The sequence below is a fragment of the Seriola aureovittata genome, chromosome 23 (assembly GCF_021018895.1).
Source record: "Seriola aureovittata isolate HTS-2021-v1 ecotype China chromosome 23, ASM2101889v1, whole genome shotgun sequence".
Classification (NCBI taxonomy): domain Eukaryota; kingdom Metazoa; phylum Chordata; class Actinopteri; order Carangiformes; family Carangidae; genus Seriola; species Seriola aureovittata.
In genome coordinates this window covers 9,956,106-9,978,372 of record NC_079386.1, presented here as the reverse complement: position 1 = coordinate 9,978,372, position 22,267 = coordinate 9,956,106, and the positions used below count along the sequence as shown (strand labels likewise).

General features: G+C 38.2%; 1 protein-coding gene across 5 annotated transcripts in view; it reads right to left on the bottom strand.

Moving 5' to 3' along the window:
* Positions 1-3,470: 3,470 nt before the first annotated feature.
* Positions 3,471-22,267, bottom strand: part of elavl2 (ELAV like neuron-specific RNA binding protein 2) — a 31,904-nt gene continuing 13,107 nt past the window's right edge. For 2 of the 5 annotated variants that reach the window (XM_056368659.1, XM_056368660.1), the window contains exons 2-8: positions 21,300-21,390; positions 19,868-20,111; positions 14,308-14,411; positions 11,227-11,380; positions 8,906-9,131; positions 8,120-8,158; positions 3,471-6,117 (exon numbers count right to left, since the gene is read on the bottom strand). In XM_056368659.1, the coding sequence (XP_056224634.1) occupies positions 5,787-6,117; positions 8,120-8,158; positions 8,906-9,131; positions 11,227-11,380; positions 14,308-14,411; positions 19,868-20,111; positions 21,300-21,371 (1,170 nt within the window). In that variant the 5' untranslated portion in view covers positions 21,372-21,390 and the 3' untranslated portion in view covers positions 3,471-5,786. The remainder of the gene's footprint in view (positions 6,118-8,119; positions 8,159-8,905; positions 9,132-11,226; positions 11,381-14,307; positions 14,412-19,867; positions 20,112-21,299; positions 21,391-22,267) is intronic. The other 3 variants (XM_056368662.1, XM_056368663.1, XM_056368661.1) reach the window with 2 other exon arrangements.

The following is a 22,267-nucleotide window of genomic DNA, read 5'->3' as shown; positions in this document are numbered from 1 at the left end:
ATTACTGTCACTGAGCACTTTATTAAGAACATTAAAAACCTGTTCCTGCTTATTCATTCATTCTTTCAATAAGCCAATCACATAGCAGTAGTGCAATGCATAAGATCCTGTAGATGCAGGCCAGGAGCTTCAGTTAATGTTCACATAAAACATAAGAATGGGGAAAATATTCTCCGATGTCTGTGAAAATTCTCAGTCATTCAAGAAAAGTTGAATTTTCTTGGATCTCAGGGACTTGGACAATGGCGTGATGTGAAACTGCTGATCTCCTGAGATTTTCACACACAACAGTCTCCAGAGTTTTCACTCTGAATGGGGTGAGAAACAAAAAAAACATGAAGTGATTATAGTTGATAAGAGAGGTCAGAGGAGGATGTCCCAACTAGTCTGAGCTGAGAGAAAGGCTGCTGTAACTCAGATAACCAGCCTTTACAACTGTGGTGAGCAGACTACAAAAGCAGAGGAAGCTGATGTATGTACAGTGGGCACAGGCTCACCAAAACTAAACATAGTCTGGTCTGATGAATCTGGATTTCTGTGGAGGCTTGCAGCTGGTATGGTTGCATGAATCCATGAACCCAACCTGCCTGGGTGTGGGGAATATTTTCTTGGTACTCTTTTAGCAACTTAATACCAATCAATCGTGGTTTGAATGTCACGGCCTATCTGAGTATTCTTGCTGATCATGTGCATTCATGTACGGCCACAACCATGTCGCAAGGCAAATGTCGTCTCAAACTGGTTTCATGAATATGACAGTGAGTTCAGTGAACTTCATTGACCTCCTTTGTAACCAGATCTGAATCCAGTAGAGCATCTTTGGTACATGGTAGAACAGGAGATTGGCAGCATGAATGTGCAGCTGACACATCAGCAGAAGTAATGTGATGCAGTTGTATCAACATGGAGAACAAGTTTCCAACATCCTGTGGAACCCAGGCCACGAAGAACTGAAGCCTACGAGGGCAAAGGTAGGCCCTGCCCAGTATTGGTATGGTGTTCCTAATAAAGTGCTCAGTAAGTGCATATAGCAATGGTAAATAACAGTTTAACAGTGTTAATAAGTGGATTTACTGTAAAACTTTGAGATACATGTACTTAAGTTTAGTTTAGTTTAACACTACTTCAAACTTCTACTTCACTCCATTTACTTCACAGCTATAGTTACTAGTTACCTTGAAAATTAAACGCTCTGCATCCTCACTGGTGTTTTCAGCCTCTCTGGTCAATCAGAACTTGAATAGGGCAGAACTATGCTGGGAATTATGTGATTTCACCAAACTCTGTAAAACTGAGCAGTTGCATCTGAGAATGCTTCAGTGGAAACAACTCAATAATATATAAAAACTATAACACTGACAGGTTCACTCTGCATTATATTTAAAGTACATTTTTTCTTATAATGCATACTTGATATTTTGAATGTTGGGCTTGTAACTACTTACTGTGTTACTGCTACTTCTGCTTAATTACAGTATCTTAATACTTCTTCTACCGCCGTAGTTTAAAAGCAGTTCAGCTGAGTCCTTTTGACAGGGCTGTCTAACAAAAGGTTGAGAACCGCTGCTTGAGCCTGATCAGATGGTGCCACAGTGCGGTAATGACTTCTTCTCCCTTTATGGTCTGGGTTAGTTTTGATTAGGCACCTTCTTTTAAAACACACAATTTAATTTTTTGGCCTTTGCATACCAAGCACCAAGATGTCACTCAGGATGAAATGGTGTCCTCTTCAAAGTTAAAAGGTAATTTTTGTCCCTTTTGCTTCATCGTGTGATCTGAATGACTGCTTGCCCAAAGCATTCAAAAAGGTGTCAAAGTAATTTTCAACCAGCAGTCAAAACACTGATGATATAGTTCACCGCAGGAGGAAACCCACTGACTGAAAATCCCTTTCTTTATGTCAAATAACTAAGATGGATGTGACATCAACTTATACCAACTTCTCTGTGATGGCCATTAACTGCTTAAGCCGAATCCCATTTTTACTAGCAGCATGTAATCACAACATATAGCTAGAAGATGTCGTATCACAGAACTTGTCTGCCATGGTAAGACCAGTTTGAGCTGGGAGAAGAGCCTCAAACATGACGGAAAAACCAAACATACTGTCACTCAGCCAAAGCTCCTGACATCAGTATGTTTCCAGTAAAGCACAACAAAAATAATAAGTGCTATGCAATCTTAATATTGACATATGGGATGCATTTAAATGGCAAAAATCACTCCTTTCATAGTAGAAACTGCTGTCAGGAAAGATTACTTCTGTTCCAACATGCAGGCTAATGGCACAGTAAATATCGGAGAGACTCAGAAAGCTTTTTAAGCAGAGCACAGATTAGCCTCCTTATCTTCCGCTAGCCAAACAGAGTGCAAGTATGACTACATGATTGAGGATGCCATAAATACAGTTTTCATTAAATTGAACGATATGCTGAACCCTCCCACCCCCAAACAGTGAATACATCAGACAAAAAGGCAGTGTGGTATCTTCAGCGACTTCCATCTGTGTCCTTGCAATGCCCCTAAAATGACAGTCGAGCAGTGTGAGGTGGCTGCGCAGTAGGGAAGCGCACTTCAAAGCAGGCCATTTCATCTTCAGCGAGGCTGTCGGTCTCAAGTGGAGCATGAGATAAAAAAAAAAAAAAAAAAAAAAAAAATCAATACTCTATCAGGCTTCTTCCTTCAAGCTGTGTGCTGCTCCCTGTGACTGCACATTCAAGCCAGCAACTGAACTCTGACCAAATTATCTGCTGAGGTAATTTGAAGACAGATTAGCATTTTTCAGTCATTTGAAGCTAAAATCTGTAAAACAGTTTAAACACCTACTTGTTGCTACACTGCTACACTGTTAGATACTGTTAAAATACAATCTAATCTACAGTCTAAGATTAAACTTTACACTAGAAAATATCAGTCGATAGCAGTGTAGCAAACAGACAACCAAACACTCATTCACTGACTGCTAGAATCAAAAAGCATCGTGTGTTCTGAAGCTACTTAGAAACAAAACTGAGATAATACTAATATACAGACAAGAAAAAAAAAGAACCAGATTACCCAAGAAGAATAGTTCATTATGTTAAATTATTCACTTTCTTGCTGAGAGTTAGATAAGATTAATATTATGTATTTTTTCTGATAAATATGAAGCTACAGCCAGCAGAACGTCAGCCTAGCATAAAGACTAGAAAAGATGAGGAAACGGCTAGCCTGGCTCTGTCCTGCTTCCCCCTCCTTCCTGTCTTAATGCTAAGCTATTCAGACTGTAGCTTCATATTCACCACACGGACGTGGTATCGATCTAAGATGCTTGGGTGCCCCTTTCACCTTTAACTAAAACATATGGATAGAGTTTTAAATTCATTTAAATTCTACTACACAGAGTGGCAAATATGACTTGCTGACATGTTTGCATGTTAAACTGGTTTTAGCAAACAAGAAAAAGGAATGATGGGATCCATTCACAAAGCTGCATTGCCCTTCAACTTATTTATTGATGTACCGAACATGGAAAAAATCCAAAGTATCCAAACACAAAGTAAAGAACATGTACATCCTTTTAAATACTCAACAAAAGATATTCTATTCCAAAAATGCTGTGAACCAAGTCAGACTATACAACTTCAAATAAATAATCATTCTCATATTAAGAATTGAGATAAGAGGGGTGGGAGGGAACATTTTTTCATGTCAGACCATCAGCACAATTTGTCAAGACCAAATCATCATGAAGAAGTTACAAAAAAGAAAAGTTATTTTCAACAATGACAGGTCAGGCATGAAAAATGTCATCTCTACCCCACAGCAGCAAGTATCACAACTCATCTAGACTTAAAGTTTAACTTTTACAAGTAACACAAAGAAGGAATAGATAAACAAGAAAAAGCAGTTGCAAAGATAATTATATAATGCATAGCACACTGCTCATTTAAGGGGAAGCATGACTAGTAATTGGTTTAAATACCAAGCAGGATGCAGGTGCAGTATTCAGTGCATCTAAGGCTCGACAGCCTCCATTTGTTTGTTCAAGATGAGTTAGATGTTGTTTGACAAACTCCTGCGACCAATTTTGCTATTGTTAATGGAACTGCTTCACTGACCTTCCCCTGAAGTGAATAAAGCAATATACACCTTTTTACGATTTTAAAGACAGGTTATATGCATTACGTATATATATATATGAGTATGAAAAAAAAAAAGAAAAATCAAATAGTTCAAAACTGTGGTTTATATCCATTCTTTACCACATAAATATATATCTATAATGTTTATATATAAAAAACAAAAACAAATGTCTATAGTTTCTTAATACCTTTTTTACGAAGCAAGACTATCTACAGACCAAACAACCAACAAATTTGATGCACTGTAATGCTAGTCCATAGGACAACAAATCAAGTTTTTCAACTCAAGGGAAACTGAAATGAAAAAGGTTAATATCCAAAATGAAAATACCGTACATACTCCATAAAAGAAAAAAGAAAACGATATATATAATATCACACTTTCCAATGAAGTCCAAACTAGAACCAAAAGAAGTTTGCAAAATACTCAACATAAAAAAGGACTTATTTACATAGCTCAAAGCTCAGGAGTAATCCGTTCTATTCTTCAGACAAGGTTTTTTTTAAGCTGCTGCCTTCATTGGCTTGTCCTCATTCTTTCATACAAAGTATGTAAAAACCCTTATTGGTTGATATTAAGACAAAATCAGTCTAATGATATATCGTAGGTACACCACAGAACACCATGAGCTCCATCTGAAGGGAATCCTTTAGGAAGAACTGATTTTTATCCCCCATTTACCTTTTAAGAGATATCTCCACTTTATAATTTTGCATGCACTTTTTGCGATTAAACCTTTGTATTTTTGTCCGTTTCCAAATTAAATCGGAAAGCGAGTTGCTAGTCGTAACAACCAGGATGACAGGGGGACCCACAGATGATTTTACAAATGAAACCAGCACTGCCATTGATTCTATAATCTAAAGATAATACAAAGATCTCAAAAGGTATCTTTTACATCATAAATCTCTCCAGAAATTTCAACCACTGCAAACTTTCTTGTAAAGTTCAAAAGCTCACAAGGTGTCATATGAAGATATTTCTCAAAGTATCCAAGTCAAAATATTTTGTTCCAGGTCCAGTAAAAAGTTTCTCCAAATTTTTCTTTTTATAAAAATAGATGCTTTTTAAACCCACATCAAAGAGGTTCTTAGCTCTTTGGCAAGGTACTGCTTTAAGAATTTTTTTTTTGTCTTTTATCCGTTAAGTTTACAATAAGCAACATTATGCAGCCAACCAATAACCAACTCATATTACAATAAACAGAACACTTGCAAAATCAACAAAATCGCAAAGAGATCAAAATAAGTACTTGCTAACCACTGAAGGCATAACGCACCTAAGGCAAATCAGGACACAAAAATACAAAGAAAATCACTACACATAACCTTACAAGACTTACTTTTTCAAAGCAGATGTGCAACAAAATGACAAAACCTATAGTAATGTTTTAGATGGTCCATCTGTAAAGACAGCAAGAGAATTCAACATCACAGGCAATAAAACCTGCAGTATTTTTTTTCCAGTTTTAAAGTATATTGAGAAGATTCAAAGCGTAGCAATGAAAAAAAGAAAAGAAATCACATTGTTGGACGCTAAATATTGTTTTTCTTCGTAACACTGATTTACAAAGCTGTTTTTACTAATGTAGAAAGGTCGGTACGCTTCCATTTTCTGTTTCCATTTTCTGCTGAGTTTTCTAGAAACAATCTCAGTGGGTATTAGGCTTTGTGTGTTTTGTTGGTTTTGAACGAGACTTGCAGCACTCTGTCCCCGAGGCGGTATCCATTCAAGCTGGCGATGGCCACGGCTGCCTCATCGTAGTTAGTCATGGTGACAAAACCAAATCCTTTGCACTTGTTTGTGTTGAAGTCGCGAATAACTTTGACGTTTGTGACGGCACCAAATGGCCCAAACATCTGCCAAAGGATGCTTTCATCTGCATCTGGAGCCAGGTTGTAGACGAAGATACACCAGCCAGTCCCTGCGTGCCCCGGGATGTTGATGCCAGCCAAGCTGGTCACCCCATCAATGGCCATGGGGGAGAACCTGCTGTAAAAACACAAAAAGTAACGTGGTTCAAAGCAAGGGCCAAAATGAGGTTAAAACTGGCCTTTTTAATAAGACAAGAGATTGTGCCAACAGGACTGACAGAATCTGACAAGTCTCTACAGGGATCAGCACTAGCCACACTTCATTCTGTGCCATGTTTACATTGCTCTTAGTCACAGTGTTAACACTTCTCCATAAATCATTACATGAACAAGATATTCTTTGATAAGTCAAAATATTTTTTCTTCAGCATGGAAATAAGTTATAAAATCAGCCTCATCCAAAAAAAAAAAGAAAGAAAAAAAAAAGCTGAGCTGTCATTCTGACTCTGCAGCTAACAGTGCAGTTCACAGACAAATCAAATTACAGCAGCTTTTTGAGCTCACCATGGGCCTACAAAGACAGGAGGACAGAGTCCTTTTTATCAAAACCAAAAACTGGAAAAGTAATGGTAAACAAGCACCATATCCAAGTTGGAATTTGTGCCAAGACTGGAATAATACAGCACGCAGGCTGTCCTGGCTTTAGGTAAATGTGGTTTTGCAGTTAGAAAAAACAAAATTCTAAGTGCATAGAAAGCCTATGAATTATTGCAGCAGGTGTCATGTAAGATTAGCTGCTCCAGTTGGCCTCTCAGGGAACATCCACCATGACAGGTGTGCTCCCAGCATCAAGGACCCGGAGAGAGATTTGGCAACCAAAACGTCAGCCAACGAGCAGGGCAGAAAAGAAATCACAAGTCTATTGTCGCCAGTGACGGGCCTTTGAGCTTTCAGGGGACTGGACTTCAATCATACCCGAGGAAGGCATTCTTATAAAACTGAACTTAGACAAACTGGTATCCTGGCGAATACTGAAAGATGTCTGACGCAACCAACTTTAAACAGGACAGGGCTGTCCATAATAGATCAAGGTAAGAGTATGTAGCTCAAAATACAAGTATGCAATTTTGTGCAATAGCAAGAAAGAGGTTGTAAAACTCTGTCCTTTGTTATGTAGACAAGCAGTGTAGACAATGCTTTAATCTAGACATGTTGTGACATTATGCTGGGATTAAAGCACTTCACTGCATCACTGTCACTAACCTTACTTTAGAGAGGGACATACTAAATAATCAATCAAAATTAAGTTTAAAGTGCCCATGACTGCACATGGTTATGTTTAACATCAGGAACTGTACAAGAGTATGTTGTACAGTCTGGTCAATATACACACAGTAATAGAGAGCCATCATTGTGACCTCTTCAAATATACAGCTTCAGCGTACATGCTGGCAGGTATGAAAATTACCTTGCTTGTGGTAATTCAGAAAAATATTATTACAATTTGTTGCCAGCAGCACAGTGTAGACACTACTCTGCACAAGAATGAATTAATTTAATGTAGAAAAATGTGACATTTCAGTTTGTTTGTCAGTTTTTCTGGGCAGGACATGGCTTAAAAAAAACAAACAAAATGCTATAAATATTAATCCTACTTTAAACATAACTGATAAACCAGTCTGACACGATTTCCACTAACTAAACTAAATATTAAATGTGTGACTATCAGCAGAATTCATTTATTCCTCAAATTAGCCCCAGGAATTGAGCTTTCATCATCTCTAGTCTATTGATGCAGAGGGAACGTGATTGTCCCAGGTCAGAAGAGTACGTAGTGACACCCACCACTTGACCATGTTTGACTCTTGCCCTCCCTTCCCGCTTCTCCCTCCTGCATATACACTAACACATATACACTTGTTGTTAAGACAAAACAGCCTGATTCACACACACCAACTGAATTATGTATATATTTGTAGAGAGCACTAACGCACTAATTACTTTGATCAACAACCTAATACTGAATCAGATTTACCTTATGCAGTGTTCTCTACTGCCCTATCTGTATTGCCAAGAGCTCATGATGGAAAAAAAAATCCCATCAGCTCCCTGTTAAGTCTGAATTTCCCTCAGGATCAATTAAAGCAGCCTTTAAAATATAAAAAAGAAAATCAATTTACCTTTTGACTCCATAGGCCATATTCAGCAGATTGTCCAACCTAAAAAAAATTAAACAAACACCAACGTTACATTCATTTCAACATTAAGAAAGTTGTTTATGGAGGTGATGATGCATTTTGACAGGATGACTGAGATGAGTAATAGTTCTGATACCATAATTAAAGTCAATTGTTCCACTCAAGTCAATCACAACACTTTACAACACTTTTTGTCCTTTACCTGTTAACTGAGCTTGTTTATCAATATTCAACCTACACAACAAGAGCCAATCAGTTCATAAAGAAAGCGCAAGATAGGCTGGAAATATTGCAGCTTTCACAACATATTACATGGAAATTCAATTTACACAAATTGTGATTTTTTTTTGCCACTTTTGTTTTTTTTAAACCACTGAGGTCAATCAGTGGACTGAGGAGCAAATACGTTTATGGCGAATAACGAGGCTAACTGTCAATAACACTTTCAGACCATCTACTGAATTATCCACCAGAGTATTGCTCATCTCATTTCCATATGTGTCAAAATCTGCTCAAGCCCAATTGTGTGGTAGGTCTATATCTGCAACAGGAGGAACACAACAAAGTTGAAAATGTGAATATGGGGATGAATTATTCTGTTCAGAGTACTGATGAGCTCCAACAAAGAATATTTTCATAATACTGCTGTGAGACAATTTAAATGCTAATTTCAAAACACGTCAGAGGGTCAACAGATTCAGCATCACTAGCAGTATTAACTGTGCTTGGCTCTAATCAGATTTTTTTTTTTTGGTGTGCCCCTTTTACCTGAAGCGTTGTGCCTGCTGTGCGAGGGGTCCTGGGTACCTTCGATTGGGTGACTGATACAGCTGGGACAGCAGTGCCTGGCTGGTCTTCTGGCTTGGGTTGTTCGCAAACTTGACTGTAATGGGTTCGGTGGCACCAGGCGGCTTCTGACAGTTCAGACCCTTGATGGCCTCCTCAGCCTCAACTCGCCGGTCAAAACGAATAAAGCCAACGCCTCTGGAAACGCCTGAGCAGAGTATAAAGCCATAATATTAGTTACATGCTGAATTTCTCGACAGCCATGTAAGTAGCCATTCAGTACTGAGGTTCAGCGTGAACTTCATTGAAACAGGTTAAACAGTTTCTTAAGTGTCAATAAAAGTGAGTTTATAAGGGATAGATTAACTGATTACAAATTTGCCATTTTTTGAACAGTGATTTGTTATCTGATGACTATTACTTTACCTCTATAAACAATGGGAAGTCTACAAGTGCAGAGCATTACTCAGAGTGCATTACTGGTCAGCAATGCTTCAAAGTTTTTTTATCTTAAGTGACAAAAAAGACGAAAGTCTGATTAAGAGACATTTTTTTTTGGCCATAAAAATTGAGGTACATTAACAAACTTGATTAAATACATTTTTACACAAAATTTGCATTTTGTGGATTTGTAAGTCAGTCATTCAATTCATGGGCCCATTTCACTTGAATGTTTCACAAAGAATGCTGACATGACCATGACATTAAGAAAATGTGACCCACATCCAGAAATACTGCAAATACCGAAACACGATGCATAACAAACCCATTCCAATTGGAGGAAAGTTGCAAATACCAAACATGTGTACCAAGAGAATAAAAATGTGGGAGGTGGAAAAGTGATGGAGCTACAGCAGCAAAATGAAACTTTCACATCATAGGACACTGGTGGGCAGCAAGGAGAAACAAGAAAAAGACCGAAGATCGTGACATGCACAGATGTCCCAAGACACATCAGAAAGAGGTGGGAAAAAAACAGAAACCCTCAATTCACCACTGTAACTCCAACTTTACAGACAGCTAGATTAGTAGCATTATATTGACTACTGCTAGTAATTTTTGTGTTAATGGATAGTAATTTACAAGCCAACATTAGCAAGTTACCATTATTATCTAGCAACTACATTGCTTTTCAGTGTTATCTAGCCATTTTGTGTAATAACCCACAATTCATAAGGTAACTTGTTCCCTTTAAGACCACAGATGTTCGAAGTTCAATATTATCCCTTTAACTACTTTACCTCATACTGCCCTCTTGGGACATCCATACATGTCTTTTCATTCTTGGTCTTATTTCTTCCTGCTGTCTGCCAAAGAGCTCTGAGCTTCAGTAACTTTGCCAAGTCAAAAAGCGGTCCATCACTCCAGCCCCTTGTGTTGCTTATGGTACTACTACTTGCTGCACAGTCGTCATTTTGATATCTGCTTTGTTTCTTCTTAAGAACTGCATTTTTCTTAATGTTTGTGCCTTTGCATTTTGTATGCACACCAGTATTTGCAATATTTGGAATGTATTCCCATAATGATTCATTATTTTATTCATTTTATCCTTGAGAGCCACTATATTAAAATGCATAAGAAAACAAGCAACTTTTTATCCATTAGCTTGGGAGTATAAGCAGGTTGCAATCTTGCTTTGTTTTTTGGTGATTGCGTTTCCCCTCTCCCTACAGCTGGATCACAGCTTGCTTCATTCATACTAATGTAAAAATGAAAATGAATTCTCTTGGAACAAGTGGTTTTATGTTTGAGAAATAAAGACAACCATTCCCATAATGCATGCCTGAAGGAACTTTATATGTTTCAGCAGCACACAGGGACAGAACCATTGGGAAATGTCCCAGTGAAAGATTCTGTTTATTAGTGTTTCATAAGGGTTTTGCCTCCACATGACAGTTGAGAATATAACTACTCTAAACGCATTTAATTTCTTGCCATGAAACGGGCATTGCATGTACACCTTGGGGATGGGAAGAGAAAGGGAGAGAAAGCAGGAGAAGGTAAGTGCAGGCAGAAGGGAGATTGGAGGGAAAAAAGAAATTATGAAGCTTTGAGTCCTGCTACTTAAACACCCATTTCATATTCTATCCATCTATGCATATTTATGAACACCTCTAGTGGAAAATTGCATTTTTTTGGGGACGTCAAACCACCACCTCTGATATATTTCTCAGGCTTAGCTGTGTCATTTTGTTAGGGAGTCAGTGTGGAACGGAGGGGGAGGAAAGAGGCATAGTAAAAAAGGAATGTGAGGGATGGGCTGGGGGTGCAAAACCATGGGACAGCTGTCACGTTCTACTCACCAGTCACCTGGTCCACCAGAATACGTGAGGTAATGATGCGTCCATACTGAGAGAAGAGCTGCTCCAGTTCTTTCTGAGTCATGGTCTTTGGCAAGCCACTGACGTACAAATTTGCATCTCTGATGGAGGCAGAACTTGGACGCGCATAGGAAACCTACAGGCAGAGACAGTTCACATGACCGCTGGTATATTATCACTGCAACTAGTTCTAGCACATGCAGCAATGAACTTGCATACCTCTAATACTATTGTCTGAGATCAGGGGAGGCTATTCATCAGCTTTTTGGTACATTTGTGCAAACAAAAAGAACAAATGCAATGATCCATTTCTATTAACACTACCAGGTATTTAACCTGACAGTTTATTTTAAATATACTCAGGTTATGCAGACCACGATACTGTGCATGTGACCAAAAAAAAAAAAGGCCAAAAAGCTGCTCCCCTAGATTATATGTTTTATATATTAAATATCATGTAGCAGACCATGAACATAACAGTGCTGATACCATTTCAATAAATTGGTGAAACTTGTATTTCTAAGACTGATAACCTACTTGTTAGGGGAAGCATTCCCAATACAATGTTCATAGTTCCTGTTAATGCAAGATTTACTTGTTCAAATAAAAGCCTGCATAATGACTTAGAAAATTGCTCCAAAGGTGTGTTAAGACTAAATGAAGCAAATATTTGTGACTTGAACTGAGCGGACAGGAGCACAAGTTCTTAGCCCAAAGCTATCAGACTCCATGAATGTGCAGGCAAGAGGAAAGGGAGAGGGTCTGAAGAAAATAAGCAAACTGAGTTTCTGGTAAGAGTTGACATCAGTCTGAGTTGTAGCGTACACACACACAGTCAGTGCCTGCTCCAGCAAACATTCCTGCTGTCATTGGCTGTTTGTGGCTAATAAACACAGACTACAAAAACATTTCACAGCTGTTAAATTCACAAAAAAAAAAGGGCTTCCTGTTAATCTTTAGGGAGGAAACACAGTAGTCTGTCAAAGAGTTGACTAAACATTGACAGATGTTGATAGGAGCATGAATGTGGGACAAAAAGAAGAGAAAATGGTGATACAAAACATGTTTGGTTCAAATCTGTGCTCTTGTAAATTTACAATATAGTAAACATCTGCTCATCCCACTGCTATGCCAGCTTTTCACCATTTTGATTGTTTATAATCATTTATGTTCTACAATAGGGTGGTGCACTGCAATGTGTCTGCTCCATGGTCGATTTGTAATCCTGCTTTTCTTTCCCCAGCGCAAACTTAAAAATGACTCTTATCAGTTAAATGGACAGTGACAAAGCAGCCTGTCCAAAAAAAGTTAAACTGGCACTTTTCTGTCCATCAACTCAGCTGGAAACCTGACATAGATAGATGCAGCATCAGGCCTGTCTAGACAGCTCTCATTTAAAAATAAATTTAACATTTCTAGCAAACTGCTATAGACATGGCAGTGTGGCTGCCTCTTAAAACTAATCTCATCTAATCCTGTGTCTAAAGTCAGAAGGTATGTAGAGAGCCCCCAGCACCAGGCTACAAACATGCAGCATACCTTTGTCCATAATTACAGCCTACTTTGCTGTATTTATGGACAAAGGTATTGAACACAGAGGGGACCAGAGAGACATCAAGGTCCTGTGGATCAATACATCATTACACCCCTGAGTAGTCATAAATTCATTTTCTCTGTGCATCCTGTTTTCTGTTTGTTGACATTTATACAATAATATGCAGGAACCCATACATCCTAAATTTAGGAGTTAATGTGTAAAAGTGGATTGAGGGTGTAGAGGCCTAAATGAGAGAATCACAGAGAGGGAGAGAAAGAAACCGTGCAGGTAAGAGTCTGCTGCATCTTATTACTCCCTCCATCTGGTGGCTGCAGGTTCTTCTGACTTGACTGTCAATTACCTGAACAGCACCACAGCTATTTAATTACAGTGTAAGACGTGTTAAATGGTCTTATACCAACTCCCTCTCTGCAATCTTATGCAATGAATTGCATGAAAAAAAGCAATTTAATTATTCTTTTATGCTCTCAGATCAATACGAACTCCACTTGGTCACCCTATCTCAAAACTCACCCTGCTTCTGCCCTGGAGGGAAGGCTGACAAAGTGAACGTGAAAGCTAAAGCTCCCTGCCCACAGCCAGGCAACTCCCTCACTTCTCATCCCTGCCTCCCTCCTAGTCTCACCTTCACACTTCATTTGATGCTAATATTTGCAAAGTATATTCCTCTACCTCACTGGGGTTTATTTGCACTTCTGACAGAGCAGCCAGAGAATTTTGGATGTGCGATATACGAAAAAAAATGTTCCCATGTTCTACTTTTAGAGGTATGAAGTGAAGAAGAGGTGGAGAGAAGGATGTGCTCAATGTTTGATTCAAAGAAATAAAATGGAATGGTTCATAAAATGGCAAATCTTCCACTGTCATAACATGCTACATTTTCACGTGCATATTTAAATGTTGAATACAGAAATAATCAAGCACACAGCTTACAAATTTGGTATGATTCAATCATGATTTTCAATCACAAAATGTGCTTTTGCCCACAGACATTTTCTTAAATATCCTCTGTCCAACATGAGAAGGCATCTGGCTAGCTCCTTGTATGGCCACTGAAATAATATCACATCTAATAATCTCGCTCCACCATCCACAAATCCTGCAGCACTATATGAAGCAAATGAGTTTTTCCACCAGCACATCGAGTGCTACATTGCCTGATGAATGCTAATGGCAGCCACCTCCCTGTAAAGGCATACAGCAGTGCTACAGCACATGCAACCATAGAAACAGTTCTGCTCTACTTGAGGCCCAGGCAAAGCTGCCTGTGCCCAGATTAACAATAGGCTTCATTTCCACCCCACATTTCTCCAGCCTCATTATTCCTCGACTCCAACCCAGAGAGCTAAACATGAATAGCATATCTTGGATTTTAGCAAACAGTCATGGATGGTAACAGATTTCAGTGAGTTCAATATGACTATGTTTGATTAACTCACCTACTGGAGATTAGAATGGACATGTCAATGCCCGTTAGCAATTAAAAAAAAATGACAACATCTTACCTTGATGGTTTTGGTCTGAAGTCTCAAGCCATTTAAAGTATTGATGGCTTTTTCTGCGTCCTTCGGGTCCACGTAATTCACAAATCCATAGCCTAGGCTCTGTCCTGCAATCACAAGACCAGAAAATATATTCAATGTCACACTTAATAAAAAGTGAAAAGTGGCTGCTAAATACAAACACCAACAATGTATTACTACTACATATGGACAAAACTGCCTTTCGGGAGTAGTTAGTGAATGGCGTCAATGCAGTTTTACCCGGAAATTAAAGCGTCAGTAATACAAGGACACACAAATGAACAGTCAGACAGTCATCTGGCAGAGCATAAAAAACAAAGGAAGTCACAAGCTCATTTCCAACAAACACCTATTTGGCTTACAACCTAACATAAATTCTCAAACCAACTCTTTGACATACATGTCTTAAATTAAAAACGACAAGCAATTGCTCTGCTCTCACACCAACTCATCTGACATAGCGCAGTAGCTGAGACGCAATGTGTTCCCCCCTCTCTACAGTTTATCTCTAAAATGTACAATAGATTGACACCCACTCTTTATGTGCACAGAGGCAATTCAATTTCCTCCACCCACACTGCTGGGTCTCTCCGCAAATCTACTGCCGGTCAAGTTCACCAGCTCAAGCAGCTTCAGCATATTAATACAGAACATAAGCAACTTGAATTTTATCTACAACTTTCTATGAGATTAAATGAAGTTTATATTTTCACATATCCAAATATCATATTTAAGCACAAAACAGATTCAGCAAGACGCAAGGGAGTATGAATTTGTGATAGGGAATATAAAAGAGGTCCATACGATTTTTTATTTTATTTTTTTCAAATAATTTTAGTTCAGGAATTAACCCTCGACGAAAAAGCAAACATACACATTTGCACATGTGCATAGTGACAGAATGCATATTTGCTGTATATTTAAAAAAAAACTATGTATTAAAATAAGAATACATTGGCGTATTAGTATGGAAAATACAGACACCCAACTGTTAAGTATTACTTGCAGCATTGCTATTAAGTTAGCTTTACTGTATATCTAAATGCCCTATATATTCATCATACTGGCTTATCTGTCTTCCCACCATGAGTCATTGCTCTCATGGGTTGTTCATCTGTGATCAAGTGAAGTTCATAAACTTTATTTCACCTTGCATCTCAGGGACTGTTATAGCCAGGAGAAACATGCTGAGCCTTTGAAATGAGCTGGTGAAATGACACTTTTACTTAAACCTGGAGGGCAAACCGCCTGCCACACTGTTCTACTGTACATGCTGTATGTGGGCACGCTACACCCTTATAGTGATGTCTTCCTATGGAATATCTAATATTTTCCACGTCCACTGTTTTAACAGGGAGGCCCTTAGCATGTTCCTATAACAAACAACTTTAGCTGTCATTAAGGAGGCGAGGTATGCTGGGATGCACTTTCAAATAGACAACTGCACCCAGCTTCCATTAAAAGACTAGTGCTGCCCATAGTGGGAGGAAAATGACACAAAGACTAAGCCGCTGCAGCAGTAGTAGCAGCCAAGGCGAGAACATTTAAAGCAAAGAGGAAGCATGCATCTCTCTGGTGATTACTTAGCATCTGATGTAGCACCAATACACAGATGTAGGCTGGCTTAAATCCATTGCCACAGGGCCAAGGGAGAGACAAAAGCAACATAGTCTGGAGGGGATAGGGTTTTATGTAGTGCAGAAATTGAAATCAGAGCATCATTCCTGAGAAATGACTTGGAGGCTCTGAATAACATTAAGAGCCAATTTTTTTTTTTCTCCCAACTGAGTCTCAAGTCAGTTTTTCCTGCCCCAATTCAAGCTTTTATTGGTTAAAAAGGATTTTTTAAAAATGCTAGTTTTATTACTCATTTTATGATAGCATGCTGGTTAGTTACTGTTGTTGGGCAAACATGCAATATCAATCTGTACTGCATCGTGTATAATCGAATGGATGCTGTATAAATGCCTGCATTGACAAAAAACACTGCGCCTTTTCTGATTCAGTCCTGGAATTAAAAAGAAGGTTTCTATACCATAATTTTAAAATTGTGACCAAACACAAGTGAAACTCAAATTGTAACAGATGCTAAATAAATTGAGCATTAGCACATGTAGTAATGGGAACACTAAGTTTAGCTGCAGGTCAAGCACTATAACCACAGACATGTTATCTCTTTAGTTCTAACTAAAACACCTTAATGAGCCTTTATGCATTTACCTGAAAAGAAATCTGTCTTCCTTAGGTATTCTGTTTGACAAGACATTTACTGCCAGCCAGAGAGCTAAGAACTCATCCTTTTCTGGCTAAATTTGTGTTTCTTTAATAAAAAGGCTATTTTTTATTTTACTAATTACTCCAAAACATTTCACCACTGATGCTAAGAGCTTTGGACATGTGCCATTACTAGGCCCCATCGACACACTTTATTTCACTAAAGATGCTGGTACAACTAGCATACTAATCCAACCTAACCAAAGGTCCCATTTTGAAAACAAAACGAAACTAATTCTATTCATTATTTCTTTCTTTTTGTAAAATGACAAGTTTTCACAAATGTGCATAATTTTCCAACAACTGAATATGAGATGAACATGACTGCAACGGTACGCATGAACACACAAAAATCTCAACAGCTCCACTTAAAAGCTGCCATGGCTGCTTAAGGCAAAGACCAAATCAAATCAACAACTGACACATTCACAGTACCACGTCAAAGGAGCATAGGAACTTTCCTAAAAAAAAAAAAAAAAAGAAAGCTGTTAATGCAATCAATGATGTTACAGCTTTTACAAACAGCTACTTTAAAAAACAGAAGAACAAAAAAAAAATCATACAAATTCAGATGTCACTGGTAGAAAATATCTGAAATACTGAGATTTGAGATTAGATTGCACTTGAAAAGGAAGACAGCTTAATGTGTGGTCACATATTGTGTAGCGTGAAGCTGGGTATTCAAATGCCTGTGGTCACTAAAATGCAAGAAAAGCAAACTTAATTGGGGGGAAATGGAAATCTGGTTTGCCATTTGGTTGGTACTGTTGAAGCATATTTTTACTATTTCATGCCTGGATGATCCAAAATAAATGTTTTTTTTCACTTATGATTTACAATGATTACAAATGAAGTCTTCCTTCAGTGTTTGGGATCCAAATACATTTTTCATTAGATTTTCCCAGGCACATTTTTCCTATATCCTCTACTTACTTTAGTGGCTCTGGATGTAGGCACAATATAATCTAGTTAGACATACATTAGATTTCAAAACTAAAACTACTTAAAAAGGGACTCAAAACATCTACACATCAAAATTCATAAAACCGTCAACTATTTTACAGTAAACAAGTGACAGGTGTTAAATAAAAATTGAAGGAGAGCAAGTCTACAAGGTCAAGCAGTCTGATTGGATATACTTTAGTCTTTTCTGCTTTTAATTCACTTTTTAAAAACCACTCATTTCTATAAAGTAAGAAGAAGGGTGCCATAGAGGAAAATAATGTTTGTACAGGTCAACTAAAATATCAAGCCTGATTTTCAAGTGTTAGTCTATAAAGTTGAGTCATCAGGGGAGCTACAGGAAATGTTTTCTTGCTCAAACCACAAAAAGGTTGTTAAGTTATTTGCTAAATCAGAGTCTACATTCAAACTGCCCCACTTGAAAAAGGGGGGCAGGTAGTAATGCCTAGTAAGTCCTTTTCACTCAAGGGCAAGCTGATTTCAAACAACTTCTTTCATTTAGTTCCTTGCACTTAAATTACTTTGTGTGCCATGTTCACACTTGCGCCACTAAACATGCAACATATCATGTTGTATATTAACATATTATGTTCAATCACCCAAGCAGACTGTGCACAACACTGATTTTAAACGAGGATCATTTGTCAATTCAGCTCAACCCATTTCACACATTATCAAATGCATTTCTTGTATGCATGGTTACACAGGGGCTTTTATTCCACGCAAGACTTAACACTTGACAATTTTCATCATCACTGCATGCCAAAAGTATAAATTCTGTAAATACATAATAAGGCTCTCATTGTGTATTTACGCCACGCCTTCCATCCCTACAAACACACCACCCTTGGCTTGTGGTCTATCTCCTGCTGACATTTGTTTCCAGTGACAAAATATTAAAAGTTTTGATTTAAAGAGCACTTATGCAGTGGCACACTGGTTGAGCTACCACTTAGTTATAAAAGCTAATTACTGCAAATGTATCCATAATTGAAATGCTTTTTAAAGAAAACCTAAAGAAAACAGCATAGTGTTGTTACAGAAGCAAGGCAAAAGATATTTCAGGTAAACATATTTAGCACAGTTGACTACATTTTTTGAGTTTAGGCTGTCAGTAGAAGTAGGGACCATGCAAAGACATACTTATGAATAATGGTCAGCTAAACATAAGCATTGTGAAATATTAAACATTGTTGGGCGCACATCTTCAATGTTAATTTAATGAAAATGACAACCTTGGAGCCTCAGAATAAAGGTAATCTATAATTACCAAAGTTCTTGCCTCTTAGTTCAACAGTGTTTCTCAATAAGAGCCCTTCTAGCCTCCTGCCTCTTTTCAACAGAAAGATATGTTCAGCCAGCCATGGCTGCTGATGTGTCAGGATCACATGCAAAGAAACAGATGTGTGTACACATCCTTAAAAAGGCCAGAGCAGCTCATGTGCCTGACCACTGGACTGCATTATAAGGAGCAGATGGAGGAAGTTCTTTGTAACCTTGACCAAAACAGCAAGCAGTAAGAATTCAGCAGCCTCAGCCATTATCTACCTGCTCGTGTCACACAGGCCCACATCAGTGTGCGCCCTTTGCACGCTGCATTCCTCCCATCAAAAACAACAAACAAGAAATCATATGCAAGTCTTTTACCTGTCCAAATATAACAAGCATAATGGTGCAATTAAACTTGAGTGTCCCTTGAAATTCTTCTAGTAGAGAACAAAGGAAATACCTTCTTTGTATCCTATAGTATTTCAATTTCTATTTCAATTTCCCCAGGGCCCAGCTTTTAGGAAATGCCATTTTGCTAGTGGCACTAGTACCATCCTACATATTAAAGCAGCATATACAGCAATTAAAATCAGTCCTTATGTTGCTGCTTGGCAGGTTTTACAATAGCTGCTATGTGAAGAGTGCCTGATATTCTCTGCAATGAGATGCAAAATGATTGGCTGACTATCAAAATGAAGGCCTCTGCATTTATTGGGGGCAAAAAACTACACGTCACATATACAGAGGAAATCACATACTGTGCATGCATCAACAAAAAAATCTTAGACGTGGACAATACTGTTAGTAGGGCCCCATTGATACATTAATTGGATTCAATGTTGATGTTAGTAGGTGAAGAAAACCATTTTGTATTCATTATATTAAATCTAGTATATTTGAAATTTTCTAAATTTATTTGTGTGCCAATTTAATGGCAAAATGAACAGACATACTTGCAGCCAATAAATTCAGAGCACATAGTATCTGTTGGGCCGAAGCTACTAACCAGCCATAGCAATACAATCAGATGCGTTACCTGTTATTTTGTCTCGAACTAGTTTACAGGACTCAATTTCTCCGATGCTCCCAAACAAACTCTTCAGCTCCTCTTGGGTCATGTTCTGAGGCAGATAGTTGACTATCAAGTTAGTTTTACTGTCCTCTATGCTTCCTGACTCTACAGGTGAGGAGCAGTTGTTTGAAATTGTTGAAGGACCGTTGCTTGTGTTGTTGCAAGTTGGCCCATTGGACAGCTGTGTTTCCATGGCAGCAATTACCTGCTAAAGAAACAGAAAAAAAAAAATCTAGTCAAAACCACATTCAAATCAAACAAAAACATTAAAAAATACCAGATAGTTAAAAAAAGGACGCTCTTCACACATTGAAACATTGTTTTCGGTGATTTTTAGTTGAACGAAATTAAATTCCTTTTTAACGTCAACACTAAAGATCATAAGGCACTTAAGTTGCAGGAAACACACTGACTGTCAAAATGATTCTTCATGCTGTGTTCTTAATTGTGCATTACCATAAATTAGTGTAGGAAATTAGAAGTAACATTGTAGGTCATCACATTTATAAAACGTAGAAGATGTAATTCTGTGAATGTCAATACTTTGTCCCCGTCTGAGGGGGTTGGGGTAGGCTTTTCAATTGTGTAAATGTGTTCCTTTAGCATAAAAATCTGGCTCAATGTGAAATGTTAGGTCCTACATTGCTACCACAAGTGAAAAAAAAAGTAGGAAAGCAAGACTGTACAATGAATTCCCTCTGCTATTCATGATTGCTGCTTTTGTTTCTTGGCAAACAGAGGAAACTTTCTACAAAGAAAGCAATGTGACGGTCTATTAATCTGTCAGAAGCTCGATGATTGAGAGAGCAATATTAAAGTTTAGGTGGTGTGTTTAAACATATCTTTCAAGGTTAAATGTGGCGACCAAAGTGAAACATTTCATTCCACAAAATAAACTAGATATGCAAAGCCTAAAGCAGCACCAAATCTGCAACCATCAGTACGCTAGCGTCGGACAACAGGCCTTAAACGACATAATAATCAGTGAAGGCAGACCAGCAACAAGTTAATGTATGAAGAGTCATCCTTTGTTAACAGATTCACCATGTACAGAAAGCAGTGTCATCACACAATGATGCATATTATTCTGAGACAATCACATTTTGACTAATTTGTGCACAGGGGCTATGACATTGTAATTTGAAAAAGTATTTCTTTGAGAGAAATATATCAGAGTAGCAGACAGGTTTAGACCATACCAATAGAGTCAAACATTAACAACTTGGGAGCTTTTCATACACAAAACCCAAGAGTGCCTGAATTCCAAATTGAACACGTGATTAATTTGGTTTGAACGTTGAAATATGAGAAAGCTAACGTCATTGGTATGGCCTGAGCACTGACACAAAAAGCAGGCGAACTGGCCATATGATTTCAAAAAAGAAGTGCCACAGACCCCAGTCCAAGGCTCAGGCGCCCACGAACCACTTCTAAGCAGAGAAGCCACATCGCACAGTCTGACTGCCATGTTAGTTTGGAGTTGCCGTCTGAAAATGTGGACACAAAAAGCACTTCATGTTAGATCAACAAGAACAAAAGCAACAGTCAGAGGTGATCACATGTCATTGTTGGGGAGAAGAGAAGGAGGCTATATTTTTTGAACTAGCTGTCCATGCAGATTGGCTTAAACCAGGGAGAAGGCAAAAGGCAATGTCTCACTTAGTCACAATTCATCTTCAGTAAGGAGCAAACAGCAGAACCGAGAAGTGTAGAGTGTTCAGTTAAGAGAGAACCCTGGCCACAACATCAGGGACAATAAGCATGAGAAAAGGCAATTAGTAAAATGGATGGGATTGCAGCACAAAGATGCTCACTAAAACTGGAAAGCACAAATCAATTGATCTGCTCAGATTGCTCACATCCAGCAACAGAGCTGATGCTTATGTTACGCTGACACATCCTGCTTTTGCTAAGCCAGTCTTTAGCACACAACACACTAAAGCTGCAAACATCCACAACAGAATATTGTACAAGTCTCCCAAGAGTCTTAACACACACATATGTGTAAAAGAAACTACTGACAACAGGTTCAGGACATCACCAAGGTGGGATGAAAAAAGTTCACCAGCAAATCATCAGACAAATTTACAGTGCAAGACAAGAACAACAAAACTAAGGCTAACAACTAACTAAAAATCACCATCACAAACAAGGTAAAAAAATAAGCCACAGCAATTATAATTCTACCATGTTGATATACTCTACAACGAGCACATTAGTTACACTAGCTTTAAAATAGAAATGCATAAAATTGATCACAACTGAAAATTATATAATTGCTCAATATTCAGCTTGTCAGACAAAACAAAAGGGGATTGGCAGTATAAATGTCAAGATGTAGCCTCAGACAAACAACTCTCTCTC